The 25,796-nt window shown below is 44.5% G+C and overlaps 1 protein-coding gene across 1 annotated transcript; it reads right to left on the bottom strand.

Annotated features, from left to right (window-relative positions):
* Positions 1-2,238: 2,238 nt before the first annotated feature.
* Positions 2,239-25,600, bottom strand: SDC4 (syndecan 4). Its single transcript, XM_028735041.2, has 5 exons — positions 25,403-25,600; positions 7,297-7,432; positions 6,185-6,228; positions 4,889-5,081; positions 2,239-3,747 (listed from the first exon to the last, which is right to left on the bottom strand). Exons 1-5 carry the CDS (start codon positions 25,481-25,483, stop codon positions 3,593-3,595), a joined length of 609 nt encoding a protein of 202 aa, XP_028590874.1. The 5' UTR covers positions 25,484-25,600; the 3' UTR covers positions 2,239-3,592.
* Between the last annotated feature and the right edge of the window lie 196 nt (positions 25,601-25,796).

Raw genomic sequence — 25,796 nt, 5'->3', positions numbered from 1 at the left:
ACTGGATACTGAAGGAGCAACAAGGGTACGTGAGCAGGAAGAGCCAGTGACAGGGGGCAGTCCAGATTCTGAGGCTGAAGCAGAGTCAAGAGGCTGTAGAAGAATCCAGGGGGTCTCCCTCTCCTGCTGAAACAAGCTCCCCTAGCCCCTGGTCTCCAAGAACATGCAGAATAATGAGGAGAGCAGCACAGAGGCCAGAGGTGCGCATACACAGTTCAACACTGCTTGGGAAACATCCAGGAGGGGAGGAGCCTTAGAAAGGGTAGAAGGCCCCTTTGTCTGAAGAGGCACTTCTACACATTCCGGTGGTCCTACGGGGTCACCACTTTGGACTCAAAACAGACATCATGCACACAGCCTTTGGGCTGGTCCATGTGAGTAAAGGGAGATGAGTCAAAACCTACCCAATATTCATCACCATAATAGAATTATGCAAGAGAAAGCAGGATTTATTTATTTTTTTAAGAAAGTACCAGTTTATTTTATCAAATCAGTGACAGTGAAAACAAAAGCAAATATACAAGAAATCTCATTTGAGCAATCAGGAGGCAGACATGTTTTCCAAGCAATCGTTATAAAAATGTGTTAAGTATATAATCCTCCCTACTCAGCCCCCTACCCCAAACTAAACAATTCCAGAAGCCAAGTTTGAAAAGACTTGTGCTTGTGCCAAAGCAAAATCCATTGCACAGACTTAAAACTTTACCCATATGTTCATCAGAGCAGTCTAACATACACATGATAAAAAATCATCGCATGAATTCACTGCCAAAAGTGTTTTGTTTTTGTTTTTAAGGGAACAGCAAGCCGTACATTGTTCTGGTAACGTCTTATCAGAGAACCTTGCACAGCCCCCTTCTGTTCACGCAAGGATCACAAAGTTAAGTGTTAAGACTATGTCACGTTTTTAAAAGCTACAGCTCAAAGAATGCAGGTAGTTCAAGATTATGCCAGGATCTGTGTGGTTAGGAGATAGCCTTGTGCTGCACAGTACCCGATTTCCTGCAAATTACACAACCCCCCCAGCCCACCCCACACACTGCACAGAGACCTCAGAGGCGACAAGACTGTGCAGATGCAATCTGATCACATTGGAATCAAGTGGGGCCCTGAAAAGCAACTTCCGAAGAGACTCACTTCCTAGGAAACCCAGCTTACACCAGATACGCTGCAAGTCACTGAACAGCAGCCGTAGTCCATGCAATGCAGCTTAAAGGTCCTTGTAATACCACTATCTACATGCCCAACCCAAAGAACTCAGATCTAAGCCAGGCTCCGCTGCACCAGTTGCACTTTCCTCCAAATGAGGGGTGAGGAATCTCAAGCCAGGATGCCAAACGCAAACCTCTAGGACACTACCTGCCTCTCAAGACTCTCCCCAGGCAACACACCTCTTCATATCCCCTTTCTGCCTGGCTAGAAGGTGTCCTTCAATTCTGAGAGTGCCTTTGGTTGCCTGGATGGAGCAGAGAGAAATTAGCAAAGGCAACATTTACATTCACTGCTCTACCCACTTTTGCTCCTGCTCAATACTAGCATGTGGTGGTCCTAGAGGTTTGCCCAGCTGGAAAGGTGGTCCTTAGCCCAAAACGAAAAAGAAAAGAGAAGAAACCACTTCCCCACCCCCACTTTAATCTTTGCACAGCACAGACATGTTGTTCGAAACTTTTGTACCATTCTGGCATAACCACCAGTGGATGAAGATTCTCCCCAACAGGAACCAGCATTTACAGTCAGGTAGAACCAGCAGCTGGAGAAAAAGCTTGGCCCTGAAGATGCTCTTCTTTAGAAGGGGAACAGCAATGTGCCATTCTGAAAGCCAATAGCCTCAATTAAGAGCCCAAAAGAAAAACAAATATGTATTTGGAGCCTCTTGGCACTTGCCTGAAGGGGGAATAGCAACTTTGCACAGAGACACCGCTCTCCGTACCAAACAGCTTCTGAAGTCTGTCTTCTGTCACTCCGTGGCATTAAAACGGGATAAGCAAACAGAAGCATGTGGCCGAATCATGCCCACACCCCCAGCAGTGAAATTCCATGCTGCCTGTGCAGTGAAGCTGGGTGTAAAAGCTAGACTCCAACCCACACAGCTGAATTGTTCAGCTGCCATTGATTAGCAACACCATATGTGAAGTAATGACTCCATTGAGAAGAGGAAGACATTTAGGGGAACTCTGCAAGAAGAGAGCAACCCAGCACCCCTTGCAGGAAGGCTGTACAAAACCTCAAGTGTGCATGTTACTGGAATATATATATTATAGAGCTCCACAGCACTGATAATATATTACAAGGCTAAAAACACAAACCTCCAATTATATTTTAGTCATGTTCAAAGAAATCTGATTTTTGCATACAGACATTAATTCTAGCAGAACTTATTGCCTTCGGATATAGTACACAGAATCAAGCTTAAATAGTTTTCACAATCATTAGGAGTTTCATTATATTAGTGTTTTACGTATAAAAAGAAGAGTTACCAAAAACAGAGCAGCCATCTTAGAAAGTATAAATAGCTCTATATAAAAACAACAACCCAGAAACTTATTTGCTTTTACTCCAGAAAATATATTTATAATTATATATAAATATTCTCTTCTCAACTGCCTAGAATAGCCTATGATATGAGCTTAGAGAGCTTTAACATACTGTAGCTGCTGCATCAGTTCTGGCAATGAGCGATATAAAATGCCATTCATCTGGAGAGATGTCCAGCAAAGGGGGGAAAAGGGACTTAAAAAAAAAAAAGAATTCATGAAAATTACAAAATATATATACTTTTTAAAATTCCGGAATACTTTCTACAAACTTGTATAGGCAGGGAATTTTTCTTAGCGTCTTGTATTTAAGGAAACCCTCTTCTAAAAATAAAAAAGGTATTTCTTTAACTCAGCTCCATTTAAAAAGTGGGAGACATCCCCCTGACAGACACACAGACAGACACACACACACACACACACACACACACACAGTCTGTTCTGCTTTTATAGGCTACTCAGCCCTCTCTCCACCAAGGAAGACATCATCTCTTCACACAGCTGCGTCCAAAATAGTACTGAGATACTCAAGTCTGCAGAGAGCAGATTTGCTCTCTCCCAAGGCTAACGTGCACTGTAGCGCAGGAGATTTCATAAATAAGTTCTTTACAAAACACGAAAAAGCCTTGTAGAGCTGGCCCCGCTACAGGTCAACCTTCTTACAGGTAGAAATGAACTTACACCTTTTCTGCAGACAAGGCAATTTGGAGCACTGCGACCAAATGCAAACAGTTTCACATACGAAACCCCTTCACCCAACCAAAACAGAGCATTTGGCAAAATTTGCTTTGCTTTTCAGGACACATGCACACTCGCACACCCCACAAGGGGTTTTTTCTCCCTAGGACGCTGCCTTTTTTCTTTTTTTACTTTGCGTCCTCGTTGGCTAGTGGGATGGGAAGGGTCACAAAGTTTTTATATATATATATAAAAAAATCACTTTGACGGTTAGATCCAAGAGAGCATTTGTCCCAGAGCTTCTTGTCCACGGTCCAAATGCTTTTTTTTTTACAAAGTCCGTTTCTGACTCCCAAATGGGTTTGTGGCGTTGGCAAGCCTTAGGCGTAGAATTCGTTTGTGGGTGCTTTCTTGTAGATCGGCTTCTTGCCCAGGTCGTAACTGCCCTCGTCCTTTTTCTTCATGCGATAGATCAGGAGGAGGATTGGGAAGACAGCAAACAGCAGCAACCCGACTGCCCCACCTGCAATAAGAGCTGGAAGTAGGGGGGAGAGGGAGAAAGGAAATAGCAGCATATAGTAAATACTGTGGAAACAGAAGAGATTTGCACCTTCTTCCAACACATGTCATGCAATGCAGCTTCCGTCTCAAGCTTCCGCTACACAGTAAGTGCTGGAAGCTGTTTGCACCCAACTTTAGTTCCAGCTGATACTAGGTATTTTTTATTATTATTACAATTAAATCATCCAACTGCTGCCGTAAAGAACTCAAGGTAGAGCACAACGTTCTCCCCCTTCCCACCTATCCTTGCAATAGCCTGTGCTACAAGGGTCAAGGTATTGCCAGCCGTGACTTTGAGAGTCATTCCAGTGCTCCAGGAAGTGTGTGTGCAAGAGAGATCTCATCTACTGGAATCACAACTGCTGCATACGTCAGCTCCATGCACGGGTCGGAATGTCTGCACAGGTTCAGCATCATAATAATAAATAATTATTATTATTTATACCCCGCCCATCTGGCTGGGTTTCCCCAGCCACTCTGGGCGGCTCCCAACAGAATATTAAAAACACGATAAAACATCAAACATGTTTTATAAAGCATGCATGAGCAGTAGCCCTACTAAAATTCAGGGCACAGTTGATGCTCTCAGAAGCTATGCAGATGTTCCAACCGATGGAAGGAAGCCGGGTCCATGGAAGGAGCATGGCCCTATCTTCGTACTTATCGTCTCACTAGAGATCAAATATGTTCCACGAGGCTCCAATCTCTAAACACAACTTCTTGCACCCACTCATATGGAGTTGGGGAGAGGGGCTGCTTCTGTGAAGAGAAACCTGCTGAATGTTTAGGCCGAATGTAAGTTTAAGTAACGGAAATGCTTCTTATTTTGGGTAGTGATGTGAGGAGACGACTATGAGTTTCTCAGAACTGTGGCTGCCCATCTACAGGCCTTCACATGCTTATCGAAGATTGGCCATGTTGTTTAAACAACAGTTAAAAATACGTCCTCTCCCCACCACTCCTGTATATTTTCATTTTCCTCTTATTTGTGCAATACATATCCGTATTGTTAGTTCTTTGTATTCCTGATAAAAAGCTTCTCTTCAGCAAATGAAGCTTCTCCCCATTTTAAGGAGTGGCAAACTGAATTCTTCCATCAAAAAGAAGATGGTTACCTGCCAGAACTTCTGTCCTCTCAAAGATGCTGCCATTGGCTGTGCTGGCCATCGAGATCTTGTTGGATGGCTCATCGCCTTCTTCAGAGGGCGCAGGTTTCCTGAGAACAGAATCGTTTTCTATTTCTATCACAGCAGGCTCGCTATCCTTTGTCTCTCCTTTGGAATAAGGGATAAAGTTGTCCATGGGCTCCTGAATGAAGTGAAAAGATGAGTCATGCCTTTGTACCTACACAGCTGAGAGCAATGCTTCACAGAACGGAAAAGAAAGAAGGGTGAATGGTTGAACCCGTCTGGGCGCCAGCGCCTCCCCTTAAGTGTTCAAAGAGAACGATAATAACCAAGGGTCAGCACATCTAGAGACAATATGGCAGGACTGGCCAACAGCTGTAGATGCTGCTCCAGAACAGCTTTATGTTGTTTATATAGCAGAGACACCCTGGTATTCTGGAAATGGATAGCACTGTCAAGTGTTACTCCACTGTACAAACAGATTTGTCAATGGACAAATTTTACGATGATTTGGAATTCCTTTTTATAAATACCGTATTAGGTTAAGGTCTGGTTAAACTACAATAACTTTTGTTTTTTGTAATGTATACAATTCCTTTTTGTTTTTTCTACTTTGTTTTCTGCATGGGTACTATTCCTTTTTCCTTTTTCGTGTCTTATCCTACTCTGTGCATTTGTAATTATGCACTTTTTATTTTCCAATAAAGAAAGTAAAAAAGTGCTACTACACTGTACTGTTTGCTACCGCAGTATGTGCCATTTCCGATGGCCATTTACCTTGCGTAGCACACCTTTTTTAAAAAAATAATAATGCCCAGGGGTCTTTAACATGCACCATTTGCCTATGCCAAAGCCATGCAGATCTACACAATAGGTAAACCTACCCAGCAGTAACCCATTCCCTCATCCCCTCAGTACAAGGATTGCCACTTGTGCAATGGGACTCCACCCCCCTTCTTTCTTCTCCCACCACGTGTGCACCACACCTGCCCCAAATCTGCTCCAAAGGGTTGTGGGGGAAACCCCGGGACAGATTTAGAGAGCACACAGTGGGAGGAAAGTCCCATTTGACAGGCATTAATCCTTGTGCTGACAGGAGGTTCGCTCAGCAGTGCAGCAAATACAAGCCACTGTCGCTTTGCATTTCCAGTTTTCAATGTTTCTGCAGGGGTTCAGTAACACAGCTGGGTGGCCTGTTCTCAGAAGCCATGTAAAAGCAAGCCCTAGGTGGCACATCAACTGAATGACTTCTTCGCCAAGTGGAGAGTATTTGCAAATACCTACCATAGGTCTTTCGGAGGCTGGAAGTAAGGCATCCTCCGTATCATCTGCATAATGAGGGAAAAAATGTATTAATTCTCACCAAAATGAAGGAACTGCGATTTATACTGCCGTTCCTTCAGAAGACTTTGGCAAACTTGCATCAGACAGCTTATCGCCTCATCGCGCACTCTCCTCTTTCACATCTCCACCCAACCCCCGACTTCCCTGACCTAGTGGGTTTTGCTTCAGGCAGCCGGTTGCAAGGACTGCCACTGCAAGTCCACACACAGCGTGCTGTTTGACTTGTTTTCAAGAGAGGAGCTGCCCTTCTTTCAAACACCCATTCCTTGAGGAGAACTGGCTCATGTAAAGTCCCAGATCTGCCCCAACTTGTTGCGTGCTAGTTTCGGAGCTTGTTTTTCCTCCGCGCTGAGAACGCAGCGTGCAACAGGGCAACAAGTTGTTGTAGCAAGGCTGTGCTGGGAGTTTGGGGGAAAGCAAAGGACACAAAATGCGAGGCTGTTGTGCTGTCAAAAGGCTGAAGTAATGAGAGGGGAGGTAGAAAGAAGAGCCGTTTCTGAAGAAAGAAGGAGGAAAGCTTCTTCCTAAACACAGCCTTAATGGGAGTTGTCTAACAGAACCACAACAATGTGGGAAATTTCCCTGGGCCAGTGACCAGCTGCCGCAGGTCAGTGAGGATATTAGAATTTCTCAGCTAGTTGTTCCAGACAAGCGCAGGCTGCATCCATCCCCACACTGTTGGAACGGTGGTTGTGTGACAGAAGAGCATGTGTTTCCCTTTCAAGTTAGGCATGTGAACTAGAAAGTATAAGCAGGCATTCTGATTGCAATAAATGGCAAAGCATGTTGAGCATCTCCCATCCATGCACACCTGGCTAAGGGTGGTTGTGCACTCGTAAAGCCTCAAATTAGGGAGTACAATGCTTTCACCCCATGTTTAGCCAGATGATATTCAGCAAAGTAAATAGGAGCACAATGCAAACAACCTGTGTTCATCTCAGATTTATAACCGGCGGCTTACTACAAGCCTAGGCAAGAAGAGCACAGATTTTACACATGCAAAAGGCTGTTTGGCTTGGAGCTAGAGGCAGTTTAGAGTGAAGCATATATACCTTCTTCATCTCCTGAACCTGAGTAGTCATAGCCATCTTCATCAATTACAAAGTCAGGCCTTGAGTCCTCATCATCTGGCAAATCTCCAGATGGAAATTCATATAGCTGTGGGTCCATAGTCTCGGTTTCTCTCACCTAAGAAGGGAAAACAAGATTTGAAAGGAATGGTTAATAATAATAATAATAATAATAATAATAATAATAATAATATTTATACCCTGCACATCTGGCTGGGTTTCCCCAGTCACTCTGGGCAGCTTACAGCATATATAAAAACATTGCAAAATACCAAGCATTAAAAATTTCCCAATACAGGGCTGCCTTCAGATGTCTTCTAAAAGTTGCATAGTTCTTTATCTCCTTGCCATCTGAAGGTTTGATATTAGTAGTCCGGGGGGGGGGGGGGGAGAATACTAGAAGTTAACAGATTGGGTAGACACAATAATTTAATAAAATCTGAAAATCGTATGAAAACAAATAAAAGAAAAGGGAGTTAGAATTAATTATTCTAAGAATTCTATTTTAAGTGTTATGAACTAGCATAAATGAGTGAGGAATTAAGAAATAACTGGAGTGTTTATGCTGTATTAGTAGGATTTAGAAATAAGTAGTTTATTTATGGGATGTAAGACAAAGCGTTGTATTCATAAGCAGAAATTGGATGAAACTGTAGAATTGTATTTTTGCGCTCTCTCTCTGTGTGTATTTATATATAATTTATAGGAAGAGTCTTGATGGACCAGATGCCAAACTGGTTGTTCCAGAGATAGGCAGAATTCAAAGATGTCTTGATAGCTTGATTCAAAGATGGATTGTAGCTTGATCAACCAACTTAGAAGAACACGTTTAAAAGCCACAGGTGTTTACGGGCTGCACAGCTGGCTCCTGCAGGACAGGGGCATTTCTGCATCAAGCTGCAAGATGTACCATTGAAAAGCAGCAACACTAGTCACCATACCAGAGCCCTAACTCGAGCTGCCAAGGTGACACATAACAGTAGATCACCCAAGTGCCAGGGTGTACTGCAAACCCACTGATAATTAAGAGGGTTGCCAGGTCATTACCAGAACTAGTGCCAGAAGAAGATGTGGCCCATTTCATTCCCTGCCTTGCTCTTCTCTACTTGCGGAGTTTCAGCCACTCTACTCTGAAACTTCCTATGCATCAAAGTAAAATCTCTGCTTGCTACAGCAGGGAAGGGTGAAGAGAGCATGCAACTTCTCTGGCTGCCAGCTTTAAAGCCACCACGACAACCTGGCAGTAGCAACCCTATTTAAAGTTCTTGCAACCATCTTGCCCTATGCTGCCAGTGGGCAGAGGGAATGTCTGGCCTGTCTTCCCCCACAGTGCTGGTGCCTGGAGCCAGCCGTATGTGAAACGGCACTGTTTGCTTCCCCAAGGCCTCCGAATTCAATTAACACAATTATACAAAGGTTGGAACTGACAGATTTGTTTGCTTCCCCCATCTGAAAATTCTGCTGACAAGAGGATCAAAGGGTGGTTTTTCTTTTTTCTTTTCATAATAAATACTAACTCACTTGAATTAAGTGCTCCATCAAGAACATACAATTTAAAAAGCAAACTCAGCAGCTGCCCTTTGAAAATAAAAAAGAACTAAATGCTGGGGCCTAATGCAGCCACAGATATGGAATTAGCACAGCAACAGCAGCAATAGATAAGCTGTTGCACGGTACATAAAAGCCAAAGTGACTTTGCCAAGGTTCAGATGTCAAGCTACGCAGTTTCATAAGAGCCTGTTTACCTTCCACTGTTCAAGGAACCTGTAGCAACCTTCAGAGTTACTCCGAGGTAAGACAGCTTCCCTTGCAGCTCAGTACACCTTGGGTATCAAAAGACCAGTATGGCAGCTTAGAACTACACACAACTCAATTCCAGAATTGTTAGGTCATTTGCCAGCTTGGGGACTGAACTATTTTTTGTTTCCGCCTGGGGGACAAATTTCCATCTGCCTGGATAGAGGAGGTAGAATTTCTCTATGTTAAGGTGTCTGGAGTCACTGACTGAAGAGCAACTGATTATTAACTTACTATTACCAGAGGAGAAAGCTCTTACGCAGGAAAAACTGAGAACCCATATAGCCAAAGAGGCTGCAGCACTGGATGGATGACCCAACAGCACTAATAATGAATGGCATGTTGATGGAAACAGGTCAGAAAGTCCTTTTGCAAGTCCTTTTGCATCAAAATATGCTTGCCATATTTGTCTGATGCAAATTTAGTGCCAGTTATAGAGACAGTCAATGGCAGCAGTAGCCTGTGGTTGCTTCTGATCAGGACTAACCAAGAGATTCCAGATCTCTCAACTGTGCCATGCTACAGGATCTAGACACTCTGCATGCAACCCAAATGGAAAACTGAACTCTGCAAGATGGGATGCATTTTGTGTGCAGAATTTGGTCCTTGAGGCCACAGACTTCCGAGAGAAAGAGTTGGTCTGCATACGGCGACCAGCTTTTGTCCTCATTGCAAGGCAGTCCAAAGCAAGCAGTTCTTAACTGCTGTGGCACACCCATGTGTCAACTAAGACTGCATTCATTGTGATGAATCACAGGTATAACTTTCCTTTGTGCCCATCTGTTGCTGACAGAAGTAGGCGGTGGGTGGGTGTGTTATCAGATCAGAGGATGAGCAAGACTACAGTCAGACATGCGCCATCTTTTGTGTGCTTTGATAAGCTATGACTTAAGCTCGTTTGCAAGAAAGTGACCGAGCCGGATACAAACACAGACTTGACCCAGATGTGTTTGCTGCTGGAGGAGCCCATGCGATTGAATGAAATACCATTGTCCTATGTCAGCCATTCCCAATCTGGTGCACGATCCCCAGATGGGAGTTGTGGTTCAAAATGCATGCCAGGAGGGCACCAGAATCAAGAAGGCTTTCCTCAAGCGCATGAACTCAGCATCAGCGTTGGGCGACTAATCCAAGAACAAAACTTCTTTATGTGTATAATAATACATAGGAGTTTTTGAGAGTTAACAGAGACCTTTAGTGAGGCTAAAAAGGTATTGAAAGACAACTTCTTTAGCGGTAGAGTCTATATCTACAGAGCACCAGAAAACAGAATATTTGGGCACAACTTGAGGATAGAGCAGGAGACAGGATTGCTCCATCCACCATTTTGAATCTCTCCCCCAGTGGCCACAGCCACAACCCCCAGGAAGGACAAGCCCTGAGGGAGCTACAAGTCAAACCTTGAAGAGCAGCCTCCTTTCTTGCTTGCTTTTGAGCACAGCTCTTTAACCCCAGGTTAGCTTCTCAAATGTGTTTCCTGCACACCCAAGGTTTAGTTATTCTAAGCTACTCCCGATGCAGCTGGGAATATGGGTCACTATGAACCATAGGGTTTGTTGCTAGGCCTAAGGAACATTGGACAGCTTACTTCATATGAGCAAGTTGTAAATGGAGACTGAGGCTAAACAGACCATAGAATCAAAGAGTTGGAACGAATTCTGAACACCACCCAGTCCAAATTCCCTGCAATGCAGAACTCTCAACTAAAGCATCCATGACAGATGGCCACCCAACCTCTGCTTAAAAACCTCCAAGGAAGGAGAGTCCACCAGCTTCTTGGACAGGCAGTCCTGTTGAACAGGGCGGTAACTACATTTCTGTGCCCTGGGAAGACTTAAATCTGCAAGACCAACCACCTTCCAATATGTACTACTCTACTTTGGTAATATGGTGCCCTGAGTGAGGACAAAATTTGGAACCCTTTCCCAAATATTTCTTATTTTCACAATAATTCCTGTTGGTACAGTTGCTTTTTATGGATCTTCTCAGTAACTACTGGTGTAAGTATAGGTTGTTGTTGTTGCTATTGCTGCTGCTGCTGCTCTCCCCTCAGCTCAGCGCCCTGTGTGAGGGAACCACCCACACTGCCCTAAATGCAGCACTGATTCTATGAAGGTGCATTATGTAGTCTGGCTTGGCCCTTGCTGCCATTCTTACAATAGGAAGCTGCGCCCAGAATGAATCACTTGCCATTCACTCTGTCTACATGCAGTCCCATTTCTATGCCCCAACTGCCCCCAAATCCAACACACAAGACATTTTGATAATTGGGTTTTCTTTAAGAACTCCAAAGTCTGTTACGTCTGAGCAGGGCCCCTTCGCATTTGCTTTGGGCCAGTTCAAATGGCTACTCTGTCTGGAGATCCTTTAGACTTCCACCGAGTTTCAGGTATCAGTTTTGGAGTTTGCAGCTAGGTGTCTTCCTTTTCTATTAAAGGGAAATTGGGTTCTTTTCTGTTTCCAAAGACCTTACTGGTCTTACCGACCTGATATTCCAGAATAAATGAATGAATACATTGTGAATCTATCCTAATGATCTGGGAGCACTGAAAGGAGTGGGGGGCTAATCTCCAGGGCTTGTTTACTATGCTCTGTCCAATCCTAAGAGCCCTGCTTGGTTTTAGAAAATGAAAGCAAACTGTGTGAGTGCCGATTTTGGATTTTGCTGTTCCTCCATTATTTTCTGCTTTTTGAACAGAGCTGCACAGGGTCAGCCTGACGGGCAGTTCTGTTTGTTTTTCAACCAGAGGGGCACTGCAGCTCCACGAACTTCTGGCAACGTATACAGGCTTTGCTATTAATATGCTCTCCGGCTGAATCCTTTAACTACAGAAGCCTGTCACTTCTACATTTAATCCAGTTGCAGCGTATCTTCTGAGCATTAAGCAGATTTGCCCATATCGAGTGCCAAGCGAGATTAACAAACATGGCTGGGAGGAGCACAGGGGCGGAGAAGCAGCTTTTCTAGCCTACAAATTGCTGAAAGATTTGCTCTGCAGCTGCCAGCCACAGACTGTGTGCAGGCACACATGCACACCTTGACTCTGCTACCCACAAGCGCTGTTGCAGCAAGGCAGTCAAGTGTTTTAAGTGCCACAGAAATCATATGCACCAAGACATACCCAGATATTCCGAAGGATGATTGTTAGTGCAGGGATCATTAGCAAAAGCTATATTTAATGTGTATGCCTGGTTCCTTTCTCACTTTAACAGCAGTGTTCAAAATTAGCCAGGTGCTACGCGACTTTTGCACCTGGCTTTGAACCATTTGCAACCAATTGGAAGATATCTGGGCACCAGGTTGATGCCTGACATCTCCACCATCTGGGGATCAATGGATCTGGACTGTTTTCACACTTAAACCCCGCCCTCCAATGCTGTAGAATTCTATCAGTTATATTTTATCTGCACAACCAGAATGAATTTCTGGAACCAAAATGCTTTTCCTGTGCAGCCTGAGCAGTCCCCATTAAGAAAAAGAGGTCGGAATAGGCCAGTATACATGTGGAGTGTCCCTGGATGAAGCGACTTTTGTTCTTTAAGTTTTCAACGCTCTTAGCCTAGCTCAAGGTTGCCATCTGAACTAGCCAGATGTTTAACTGAGAATCAATCACAGTCAACCCAGTCACTTGAAAAATAAGACTTTAGAGCCATCTTGCCCCAAAATGGCAACTAGACATTCCATTTTGGTGACTGCAACCTTGGTTTAAGGAGCCACTGGGCACCTAGCTTATATATCTGAGTTTCTGTTTCACGATTTCAGCTCAACCACTACTTCTTGCTTTTCCGACTGAACTACCCAAAACTGCTGCTAGCACATCAAAGACCATTAGCTGCCTTATTAGGGGAATCCTGCTTGTGACTCTAGCAGCTTTCAGAACTACTCACTTCTATAGATCCAAGACCCAGAATCCAGATTCTCCTCCAGGCTCTGCTGAAAGACAGCAGACTCCAATTTGCAAAATCTCAAGAGACAGAGCCCTGCCATGCACCGCTTTTAACGGGGCAGGCAATTAAATCTTCCATAGCCTGCCTTAGCTAGTACTTCCCAGCAATGTGTACATAAGCAGGTGGGGTAAACCGTCAGACCTATTGGGCTGGCAGCACCAAGTATAAGGACCTGGAACAACAAACTCAAGGAAGAAGGTGGCAGTTTGCCGCTAACCATTTGCAGATGGAAAGCAACTCAGTTTGGGGTGGGGGGGGGGGAGAGCTGCGTTCCCATGCTGTGAATTCCTGGTATTCAGTCTTCTCAGAAGCCAACCCCCCCCCCCAAATATGGCCGACGCACACACTGAATGCCTGCATCTGCCCAACTTCAAGGCAACGCATTTAGGGTGCAGCTTTTACAAAAGTGTGGGAAAAGAAGCAGAGACAGAATTGCCAGTCAGGTTTTGTTTATGGCACCACTTTATTTGGTTAGCCGTAGATGCTAAAAGCTTCATTGGGTGCAGAAGATACACACACGAGTGACAGGCTACGTATGTGTGGACAGATGGATTAGAAGGAGTATTCCCAAGCCTGTGAAACGTCGGCTGTAGTGGCTCCATGACTCTTGCCAGTCTTGATTATAAAGCATGCTTGTTCTTGGCTTCTCAGTCAGATAGGAGTGGTACCTTTGGGATCTAAGACAACACCCCTGGCCCCTCCCAGACACTGTTAAGACGATCTACGTGTGCCCTTCCTTTCACAGTATGCCTTTAAGTGTTCGCTTACATGTGCAAATTGTTCTATGAGTTGTACTGTACTAGTAAGTAGCTTGTGCTGCCTGAATCTAATTTGCTCAGTGTGCAGGGAGGGAGAGATGGGGTAAAAAGAAGTTGCGCAGAAACTAGCACTTCACGGAATGGTTTTTTTCTCTTGCCCACAATTAATGATTGACCAGTATTTCCCCCACCCAGGCCATTATTACTTCCCCTCCATCTCTGCCTTCATCATCAGGACTATCAAGCTTTTGATCTGACCACCCTTTCCCCAGTGTTGCACTCCGCAGGCTATTCTGCATATCCAATCAGGCCTGGATCCAGAGATTCCTGGGAGCAAATACTCCTGCTGACAAGATGGAGAAAGCAGAAACAAGATTTCCACCGATTCGCCTCTCCTCTGTAGTTCGGAGGGGTTTGCTCTGGGAACCATGCAGGATGATGTGGGTGGTGGTGCAAGAGTTAAGTTTCACAGCTAGTACACAGATGCAAAGGACTGAATTACATGTCACCAATGCTCTTGCAGGACTTGAGGATAAGCTAAGCTACAGGTATTGTCACCAATACAAGCACCAAGTTCATTTGTTTCATCTTAGCTCTGAAGACCAAGACCTATTATGTTTCTCTGTATTACACTAATTATTCTGCCTTTATTAAGCTGGATTTCCGTAACAGGTAATTTATTGAATTCATCTTGAATCATACCTCTGAAGGGGATTTGTCACACAGGAATGGCTTTCAAGCTAAGTTCTGGGGAACACCTCCGGGTTCCTCAAGAGCTTATCAAAGACTCTTCAAAGGCAAGTTCAACAATAGCTTCCCTGCAAAACAGATTGCTACCCCACCTTGATCTTACACTGCAACGTGCAGCTGCATGGGAATGCTCTAGACTGCACCACCAATTTACATATGAGGCAATGGCAAGGCCAGGTGAATAGGTGCACACACCTGTGAGTGGGCAGGTACACAGAATATTCATGAAGGGCACCGCAGAGCAGGACAGTGTTGGTCAAGCAAGTCAACATCAAATGGGTGCCCTAAAACAAACAAGTTTAGGAAGTTTTCCCTGTACAGTATAGTTGTCTTCCCAGTCATTTCTACGTGTCTCCCTAAAATGGCTAGGGGGAGATTAAAAAAAAAATCCTATTCTGCATAAAGTTAAGAGATCCCGGTGTACTTTTTAAATTTACATTCAAAATCTGCTCCTCTTTGAGTCATTTTTTCATTAAGATTCTGTGTCCTTGCTACCAGGGAAATTTGGAGAAAGTTCAACCCTTTCCCAGCCTTGATCTGAATTAGCCCACCTTCCCCCTCCCAAACAGCTGCAATTTCCTTTTCCAAACCATAGTTTGCCAATTCAGATGTAGAACTATGGTTTGACTAAACCAGGAGCTAATTGAAGCAAAGCACACTAGGGAAGAGCATATGCATCCTTCTTGTTCCTGCAAAACTGAGCCAACTCAGTATCTTAGCAGCAAAAGAAAATGGACTTGAATCAATGTTTAGAGAACTGCTGCTTTCATGATGAAAGTTGAAGCTATTTACATTCTGAAGGGATGTTACAGCCATTTTAGTTCACCCCCTTGGGCCAATTTCTTCTGCTTGCAAGTCATGTGCAAGCTTTAGCCAACAGCATTGCCCTACAGGACTTCAAATCATATTAGCCCATATAGGTCAGCTTTACAAGTGCACTAAGCTCACTAGATTTACCTAACGTGACTCAAGTAAACAGAATATGATGTTTGGACAGAGCCATATTGACAATAGCTGCAAAGGCAACCCTTAAAAAGCCCCAAATTGGCACGTCCCCATCATTTCTCCCCCACCTGCGCCGGGCTCACGTAACAGCTTGGCAGCTTATGTGGTCCCTCAGCCAAGGTAAACTTTTATCCTTCTCAGGTTATTGGATTCTAAGGCCTATGCCTTAGAAAAGTGTTGCTTAAGACTTTCAGAGCATTTAGGAAACTTGCTATCAGCAGTCTGTTCTGACTCACCAAACTTCCTTCAAAATGCCTTTGCTAAGGTGAAGGGTGAGGTCACATCTGACAAGGCCAACCAGGCCGGGAAAGCAGAAGTATCACTTGGTTCAATCTTGTGACTCGCTAGTTCCAAGGAAGGAAGGGAATCCTCCCGTCAGCAGACTCTCTGGTGAAATTACAGTCGTGCATATTTCAACTGTCTTACGTATCCTAAGAAGGCCTTACTGTGCATAAAGCCCCAAAAGCCACACCAGCACAAAGGTTACATGGCATTTTGAGACACGGGCTTTCATGTAGTGCTGGATTACCAGGTAGGAAGAGGAGGTACCAACCTATGGGGACCCAGCAACCACGGATCAAAATAATATTGATTTTATGTTGAAAGTAAGCTACAATCAAGCTTTCTTAGTTCAATGTGAGGTAGGTCCCGAGATTTTGACTGCCTAGGGGCCTCCACAGGGTTTAATCCAGCACTGATTTCATGAGTTGAGACTATGTAGATAAGCTTTTTAGGTTTTTACACCTGCAATCACTCTGCACCATGTTCCAAGCACTCTGTTCGGGACAAGAGAAACAGCATGGGGTAAGGATTGACCCCAGCTTGTGCAAATTCAACTCTCTTTGTGCACACACTTGTGTTCACAACTGACTGCTTGCAAGTTGCAGATTCCAAGAAAACAACGGAGGAAGCGAGGTGAAAATGTTCCACTTTTCTCAGTGGATCCAAGACATTTGTTAGGTGATCCGAGTGCAATAAATTGTCCATGTGTGTGGAAGAAGAACCACATCTAAATTACAAAAGATTAGGAAAATGAGATGGTCTGCTTAGTACATCATCCTATTTGCCACAGTTGCTGGCCAGAGGTCCACAAGGGCAAGAGACCTCTCCCATGGTTGTTGTGCAACTGGTACCCAGGGACATGTTATCCTATCCTGGAAGCTGGATCCAGCCATCTTGACTAGCAACCATGGCTGATTCATAGCTCCTTGCGACCTTTTGAGTTCTCCCCTACACAAAGATGCTCCAAGCTCTACCGTTTTAACTACCATCCTCAACTGGTTTCCAAGATCCTATTAGCTTTCCATTGCTAAGGTACGTTTAATTGTTCGTCTATCTGGCACCCCCACACTTAAGTCCTGATGAGCAAGGTACCAGGAATTTTTTTTTACAGGTAGCAACAGTTTGTCTAGGTTTGTTTGCACAGCTGTTTCTTGCAGGGGTTTCTGCTTTACATAATCTAATCTAATCAGGGGGCCTAGAGATTAGCACAGCCTTCCTCTTCTACATCTGATTAATACCCGTGACTTTTCCAGACAATGACGCTTTCCAGAATCACAGGAAATATGTAATGTTTACAGTCCAAAGCATCAGGTACTTTCCACTATTATAACAGCACACCAAGCAGTGCACTGAACCAATCTTTGCATTGCCATAGCTGAAGGAAAATGGGCAGCACAAAGAAAGGAGTCAGTGGAACTAAGGAATTCTTCCATTAAATGAAGCCCACCTACATGAATCCCTATCAAGTCTGAGGAATGCCAAAGAGTGTGAGGATTAATCAAAAGTGGGCAGCACAGAACAAGGGAAGAGAGTAGTCAAAATACTTTTTCAGATGCCCTTGTTTTGGTTTTTTTATAAAATGAAATCATTTGCCAAGCTACAATGGCAACGCCACTTTTGCTGCATATTCGCTCCTAGTGCTGTTTTGCTGGATGCTAAGTCTTTTCTTTATTTAGCCAAAATCTAAGCATGTGCAGATCAATACATTAACCTTTTTGGCATTCTGTAAAATTTCTAGGGTTTTAGTGTTCAGAAAGGGAATCTTGATAACTTATTGACTCTGCCAATCCATCAGCTGGGTAGAAGAGGCCAACCAACAGAAGCAGCTCTCCACAATGACTCAAGACATTACCATACGAGCCACCATCCCTTCACTGTTAAGAGGCAGTATGTCTCTTAATACCAGTTGCTGGTAAATATAAGGAGGTGTCTGCTACTGAGCCCATGTCTTTGCCTGGAGTCCTCCCAGGGGCATCTATTGGCCACTGTGGAAAATAGGATGCTAGGCAAGATAGGCCTTTGACTTAGTCCAGCAGAACCCTTCCTATGTTCACTGGAGCAGCCAAACCTGCGGAGTCAAAATTAGAGGCATTCATAACATAATCCAGCAGATTGCAGAGTGCTGCTTAGGGAGTGAGAGAAGGGTGTCCGCCTTAGCTTGGAATTTTTGGACAAGAGAGTTCTGGTCTTTGCCAGTTCTCCCCCTTTTACACATGCAGCTTCTGCGATCATTTGCCAGAACTGCAACACATCAATGGAAGCTGATTCAGTGTCACTTTTATATGAAAAGAACACTCATTCACATGCTCAGTTGTAGCTACTGAATCAGGGAGTTTTCCAAATAACGTGCAGTTCTCAGAAATCTGAGTCAAGCACAAGACCTGCTACCATTACTAATGAATGGGTAGGGGTGCTGACAGTTAGCAATTCACAGCTTCAGAAAGGCCATCCACAAAATGCACACACTGGCATATATGTAATTCTGTGTCCACAGATCTTTCCATGGCTTGAGGCCAAGCAAATACACAATTCCTTCTACTGGATTCAACAGGTCCACACCTTCGGTCCTACATACATGTCAAATGTTTGCTGTCCTAAATGCCACCTGCTCACTGTAAATATGTGTGAGCCTCCAAGAGCTTATACACAGGTTCTGCCAAGTTCAGTCAATACGAATTATTTCGTGCACTCACAGACTGCATTCCTACACACACTTAGGTGAAGAGTAAGCCCTATTCAGCTTAATGGGACTTATCAGTGTAGACATGCAAAGGACTGTGCCGCAAATCTCTACATTTTTCATTACCAAGATGCAGTAGTTGTGTTTTTGTTTAACTTTATTTCCAATGAAGCCTTTATGTTTTCCATAATAAAGTTAGTCCCTACCAGCTATTCTGTTTCTCCCCATCCTTAACCATCAAGTGTCAATGTAGCTGGGGAAGAAAGAAATAGGAAAACAAAAGAGAAATAAGGGGGGGGGACTTTTGTTGTCTTTTGTCTATGCTTCCTGCACTGCAGACAGCTATTATTTTTCTCAGGTAGTCGGAAATACCTTGGGAGCAGAAGAGCAAACCCTAGTACTTAAAAAAAAAAGCCAATAAAAAAGATGCATTACTCCAAAACATTTATTTTAGTGCAAGAAGCACTAGGGTCGGAGACGAACTGAAAAAGTCCCTTGCATGAAGGTGAACAGATTCTGCCATCTCCTTCTGCCTCTACAGACAAAGCTCTGCTGAACTGGTCACAGGAATGCACCTCTGTTTTAATTTAAACTGATTTGAGTCTAGTAAAAACAAAAATACATTTAAAGGGCTTGCAACATGAAAAATGTGTTATTTCAACATGGCTACAGGTCCTATAATTAAGTTATCCGCTGTGTATCAATGCATTCAAGCTGTTGCTTACACCTTAAAAGACACAGGAACAACTGTTGCCTCTTCTTAGGGAATTGTTTTCCAGACTGTGTCCCTGCTCTGTTCTGAGGAGCTGAGCTTATCAGTTTCGTCACAACAAACCCATTTGAATCCAAATATTTTCAAGCTTCTTTTCTCAGGGCTTGCATTACTCCACATCTGCCCAAATGTCGTCAATAACAGCTGCCAGAAGGTCAGGATCACTCAGGACAGTTTAACTTCTCTGGTTTACAATAGTGTCTGATACAAGAGGAAAACTTCTTGTACATTTAACATGCACTTAGGACTCTTTAGCAGTCCTCCACAAGACCCTCTCACCTCAATCCTTTCCTGTTACTGGCATAACAAGTAGCCTTCTTTGTTTCTCTGTATCACACACAGATGGGAGGTCAGCCCGTTCCCAAACGTGTTGCAATGCCTTCTCTTTCCCCTACTCCCCCCTAAATTCCTATGTGACGTAAGCACAATGCTTGGAGGTTGTCCCTCCCTTCTCCCCAGTAAGTTTCCATTAACTCATCTTCAGTCTCATGTAGGAACTTGCCAACAGCACCAATGAACCACAATCGTGTGTCATACACTTTCCCACATGTTGGCATCTTTCCCAACCCAGTTTGACATACTGGGCAGAGACAGCGCTCTCCAGCTGAACAAGGGTTTTTCTAATCAGTCACAAAGCACCACAGCTGCCATGTCAACCACTATTATTAAGATTTATGGAACCAGAGATGTATTTTCAACCACCATGAACATCTTGGCTGAAAAAAGTGATGACAGTCATGGCAGCCCAGGTTGTTAAGTGATGGCAGCAGAACTGGATAGCAAGTGTCTTATTTTCTGGTACCCAAATCTGATAAATTACACCTATGTGGAGGGACCTCTTGGCTTGACAACGCAACCACCTAGCTCTGGGTGTTCTCGCTGTTAGGCTAGTATAAGGCGCAGGTTTGCCCAACTCAGCCTTTCTTAAGCAGGGGGGATGTGACAATTCAATGCAAAACTAAGCCAAACAACATGTTGCAATGGACTATCACGACCACGGCTCTGAACTACTTTCACATAACGTGAATCTAGGTCTGAAAGTACTACAGCGTTAAAGGAAATCAGCAAGCCATAAATGTTACACTCACAGCTATGAAAGGTGGGCGGTTTAGCAGTCAAGTAGTGCCCAAGAATTTGAAACAAAGCTGGTACCAACCCATGCAGCTATTTCTCTAGACCTCTATGATGTTTGTCACAACTGCACATCCCACCCAGAGCCATAAGTTAATTATGAGACACTGGCGGTGGAAAGTGGCCTAGAAAGAATATCTGATGGGGCTACCACTAGCCTGGCAGCAGTAAGTCAACAGTGTGAGAAAGTGGCTGAAATCCTACAGCATCACATGACTTTGGTATACCTGCTATTAGATGCCATGAGACTAGTAACAGGATCCCACTGGAAATCTCGAGAGCCGGTGCCGAAAGAGATGTGGCACAACAATAAAAGGAATATAGCTCTTTCAGAAACCTCTAACTTATCTCCGTCAAGCAATTCAAGGAGAGACTGAACTCAATTTGTTTGATAAAAAATAGTATCTTTTAAAATACTGTAACTGAATGAAACTTTATTATAATACAATGCCTGAACAATTTTTCATTGTTTGTAGTTGATTTTTTTCCCTTTCCTTATTGTTATTGTAATGGAGGAGGGAAGGGCAGAGGGAAGAATGGTATCCATTTTTTAAGTTTATTAATGGCAGGTTTAGACAGTCTGTAGCAACCCTGTCTTCATCACATGGTTATTTGAAAATACAGGGATATGGTTTGGGGTTTTAGACATATAGTGGACCTAGCATTTTTTGTAATTATGCTGTACTCCATAATACCCAAATTGCACATTTTTTTTTGTCTTTTGTTACTGTAGAAGACATTAATAAACATGTTTTTAAAAAGAGATCAGCCGTGTTATCACACTGTGGGGCAAAGCTTGCATCACAAATAGTAAGTAATATATCTACCGCCTGCAGCCCCAAATACATTGGTCAACAAGTCCGCCCCCCTTTTGCTACTTAGGGCAGATCCAAACAGTGGCATTTAAAGCACATCCAACGCACATTCCCCCCACCCCCAAAAAAATATATATTCCTGGGTATGCTAGTTTGTGCAGGGTGGTGAGAATTGTATCTCTGTGACAGAGAAACTACAATTCTTAGGAGTCTTGGGGGAAGGAATGTGCTTTAAATGTGTGTTGGATGTGCTTTAAGTGCATGGGCCTTAGTAATAGGGTCTTGATTTGCCAATCTCACAATGCTTTGAACCTCTTTCCTCCTAAACATAGTGGGGAGAGAAACAGACTAGTGAGGATGTTCTCTCTAAAACAGGGATGGGGAATTTTGTAGTCCTTCAAGATGCTGCTAGACTTGAAAGACTTGAATGCCCATCTGCTTCAGTCAGCAGTCAATGATTATGGATAATGGGATCTGGAGTAAAACAATATTCCCCATCTCTCATCTAGAACATGTCCAGATAACTTGCAACCATGGTTGTACTAGCAGTCTCTGATGAGCTCAAGAGCTACTCAATTTACACTTTTAATTACTTGTGATCCAAAGTGAACTGCACTTCATCTGTACATGCCTAGCAGCTGTTATTTTTAAGTGTGGAAGAGACAGTCCTAACGTTGGTAGATGCTGGAAAACAGAAATCAGAACTGTACTTCTTACCATGTTTCCAGTTCCTTTGCATTTTCTGCTATTTGATAACCCTGCAACCATGAGGGCTAGAAACTCCTAAGAAGTGAAAAGCTGGGATTGTCCAAATTCTAAATGGCTCCCACTGGCCACACAGGAGCTGTGTGTGCCGTTTGACCATATACTGCCTATATGGGGAAATGTTGTATTAGCATCTAATTTGCCTTTGTGATGAAGCAAGAACATTTGGAATAGCTGTCAAGGCCCATTCTTATTTTGCCTTTGCAGAACAGGTAGTTATATCACATCAGGCAAATGAGGGCACACCTGAACTCTGCCCGAGCCTGTCCAAATCATATGGTACAAACAAAAAAATAAAGTTACATATTCAGGTTAACAATGCTGATTTGATTGAGAGAGACAGAAGAAAAAACTGAGCAGGAATAGAAAGAACAAGCCTGAGGGGTTCATGGCAGCAGGACGGGACAAACCAGTTTTTTCATTAATAATGCTGCACTACTTTACAAAATGTGAAGCAGAGCCAATCAGATACTTAAGTTTTTGGAAATTCTACTACTGTTTTAACACTGCAGAGGAAAGCCAATTTCACTGGCTCCTTTACTCTTGTAACACCGGGGACCTGGTTGATTCTCCATGACAAAGATTCATGTATGCATTGGATGAGCAGCTTCAGGAAATATTTGTTTAGATTTACACCCTTCCTTTTTATTGCAATACTTGGAGGGTAATGAATTTACTGAACCACTTTTTAAAGTGTTATATATGCCAATCAAGAAACTAGTAAAATACAACATTAAAAAAAGGAGACAACTGCCACAAGTGAATACGTGGATTAGTCTACTGAAAACTCCACATAATCTTCCTGTCACTAAATGGGGCCATTGCAAAAAAAAAAAAAAAAAGGTGGGGGAGTACATTCCTGTGTATTTGGACCCACCATCTACTTCAGGCCAGGTAGTTAACAGGACTGCAAGTAAAAAGCAGAAGATGGCCAGATATTTTGATAACACTCAAGCCCCATGTCAACAGCATCTCTGGCTGATAAGGGAGCTGAAGGAATGTTTAAAGATAGTGGCAAGTCTCTGAACAAAAGCTGCTGATAGATCCTAGAGGCTAGATTCAAAATTACCCGAGATTCCCTCAGACCTACTGAAGGGGGGAGGGAACACACCCAAAACTCCAGAACCCCTGGAAGAAGTTTCCCAAGAGGGTTTCTTTACTCGTGCCATGAAGGAATCTCCATGACAAACGAAAAAACAATTTACTACATCGCAGTAACAAAATGAGTTCATATCACATCAATATATGAAGAAGTTATGTTTTCCACAAACTAAATGCAGCACATTAAGAGCAATCAGGCAAAGTAGCAAACACATGCTGTAGTACTTCCAGGCAACTCGTACTTAATTATTTCTGTTGCCTATGTCCAACTACAGCAAAATGATGTACGCTGAACCTGATCTACAAGAAGGTCAAGGAACACCCCTGCCATTTGCAGAAAAAGCCTCATGTGATAATAACACAAAAGCTTCTCCATGAAGGTGCCAGACCCAGCTCTAAGGGGAGGGAATTCCACAAGTTGTGCTTTTGGTCCAAGCAAAAAAGAAAGGTTTGGATTGGTAAGGAGACAGCACAGGTAAATGTTAAATAAACCACAGAGGGAAAGATTAAAACAAATCTATCCCTATCAAAAAGGAGTTACTATGGAACTCATTCCCGTAGGAGGCAATGGTGACTGCGGACTTGGATGTATTTAAAAGAGGATTAGACCATGGGTAGGCAAACTAAGGCCCAGGGGCCGGATTCGGCCCACGTGTAGAATGTGTGCTTTTATTTAAAATGCATCTCTGGGTTATTTGTGGGGCATAGGAATTTGTTCTTTCCCCCCTCCAAAATATATATATATATATAGTCCAGCCTCCCACAAGGTCTGAGGGACAGTGGACCGCCCCCATGCTGAAAAAGTTTGCTGACCCCTGGAATAGACAAATTCATGAAGAGCAAGGCCATCAATGGCTACTAGCCATGATGGTTATGCTTTGCCTCCACAGTCAGAAGCAGTAATGCTACTGAACATCAGTTGCACCCCTTCAGATGCAAAATGTCTCCTGCCAAGCCTATACAACACCATTAAGTTAACTGAAACAAGGCTCTCACCACCCCACAACGGTTTTGCATAGTCTTAGCAAACATATTCTAGCGAGTGTGTATTCGGCATGGTCAAAGGTCAAGAGGCAAGGGTGTTTACCTGAGAAATAACTACCTGTAAAGGTGTATTATGGTTGGCGGGAGAGGAGGGAGAGGAGGAGCAAAAGGGAAAAAACACACACAGGGAAAAAACCCCAACCCAAGGTCTCCTATTGTCAGAGAACAACCGAGAGGGAAAATTATCAAATCCAGACCTACAAGAAAACTCCCGATTTGTACCATGCCAGAGCCCTGGGGATTTCACTTAATGGGTTCTGCATGACGTTAGGGAATTGCAACAGAGCCAGGCTTTCGGTCAGCGGTTACTCATTCCACAGCTATGAGCGAGAGGAAGTGCTAAATAAGGCAGCGGGGCACGTTATTTGCCAAAATGTGCTGGTATTTGGAGACTTGAGATGAGAGGGTAGGAGAAAGGGAGGGAGGGAGGCGAGGAAGCCGCAGGGCAAGTCAAGAGGATGACGAAAGCCAGCGGGCGAGCGGGCGCAAGGGGAGCAAAGCGGGGGATAGAGTAAGGGTCGCCTATCCCACCCACCCCTATCAGCCTCACTGGAATAAGAGGGGGAAAGTGTTAAGCAGCCTCCTGGCGTTTGAAGTGGGGGGGGGGATGCTCCACTGTTAACTAGGGGAGGGGGTGAAGTGGCGGTGGAAGAGGAAAGCAACAAGCGAAAACGGACTGGGAGAGGGAGAAGGAATGTGCATGCTCCTAGCTTCACGGGGGGGGGGGTCTCATTCCCAGCTCCCATCCATAGCTCCAGGGATTTGGAGAGGGGCGTGCATGTGGGAAAACAAGGGGGGAACCCAACTCCATTCCACGTTCCCAAAAAGAGCCAGCAGAATTTCGCCCCAACGTTACAGAGGACAGGCAAGCAAGTCCCCCCCCCCCGCGCGCCCGCAGCACCACCACCACCAGGAAAGGTTAAGGAGAAGTAAGCGCTCGTTCCAAAAGTCCCGTCCCCAAAGCAATAGTTGGGAGGGAGAGGGAATGGGGCGGTTTGCAGACTCTCCCTCGTGCAAAAGTTCGCAAGTTAGCGTGTGCGACGGAAGGGGGGGGGGCGCGGCAGAACCAACACATTCCAATTATTCCCCGCTACCGACTCCCCCCCCCCCTGTCCCCGCTTCGGAAAATACCAAGCCTTGCCTGCCTCCTTACAACCGCGCGCCCCCGCTACCAAATCAATGCCGGCAACTCCCCAGCGCCCGCCACCCCTTCTTCCCGGGACGCCCCGAAGCGACTCACCGACTCGGCGGCGGCAGCGCCCAGCAGCAAGAGCAGCAGGAGAGCGGGGGCGCACAGGCCGGCGGGGCGACTGGGCTTCATGGCGTCGTGGGGTCCGCGAAGGAAGGCGCAAGAGCAAAGGCTGGTCCGGTGGCGGCGGCGCGGTAACCAAGTGTCCCGTCCTTCCCCGCCCCGCCGCCGCTCAGCTTTCTTATACGCGGCCTGGCCCGGCCCTCCGGAGGAGGAGTCGCCGAAGCTGCGGCCTCCGCTTGCGAGGAGGAGGCGGCGGCGGTGACGGCGAGGGGAACTCCCCCCGGCTTGAACTCGGGCTTCTCCAAGCGCTTTCGTACTCGGGGTCCCCCTTTTTAACCTTTCGCTTGCTTTAGGTTGATGGCAAAGCAACAGAAAGTTAAGT

The sequence above is a fragment of the Podarcis muralis genome, chromosome 5 (genome assembly GCF_964188315.1).
Source record: "Podarcis muralis chromosome 5, rPodMur119.hap1.1, whole genome shotgun sequence".
In the NCBI taxonomy this organism is placed as follows: domain Eukaryota; kingdom Metazoa; phylum Chordata; class Lepidosauria; order Squamata; family Lacertidae; genus Podarcis; species Podarcis muralis.
This window is presented reverse-complemented; position numbering and strand designations above follow the sequence as displayed.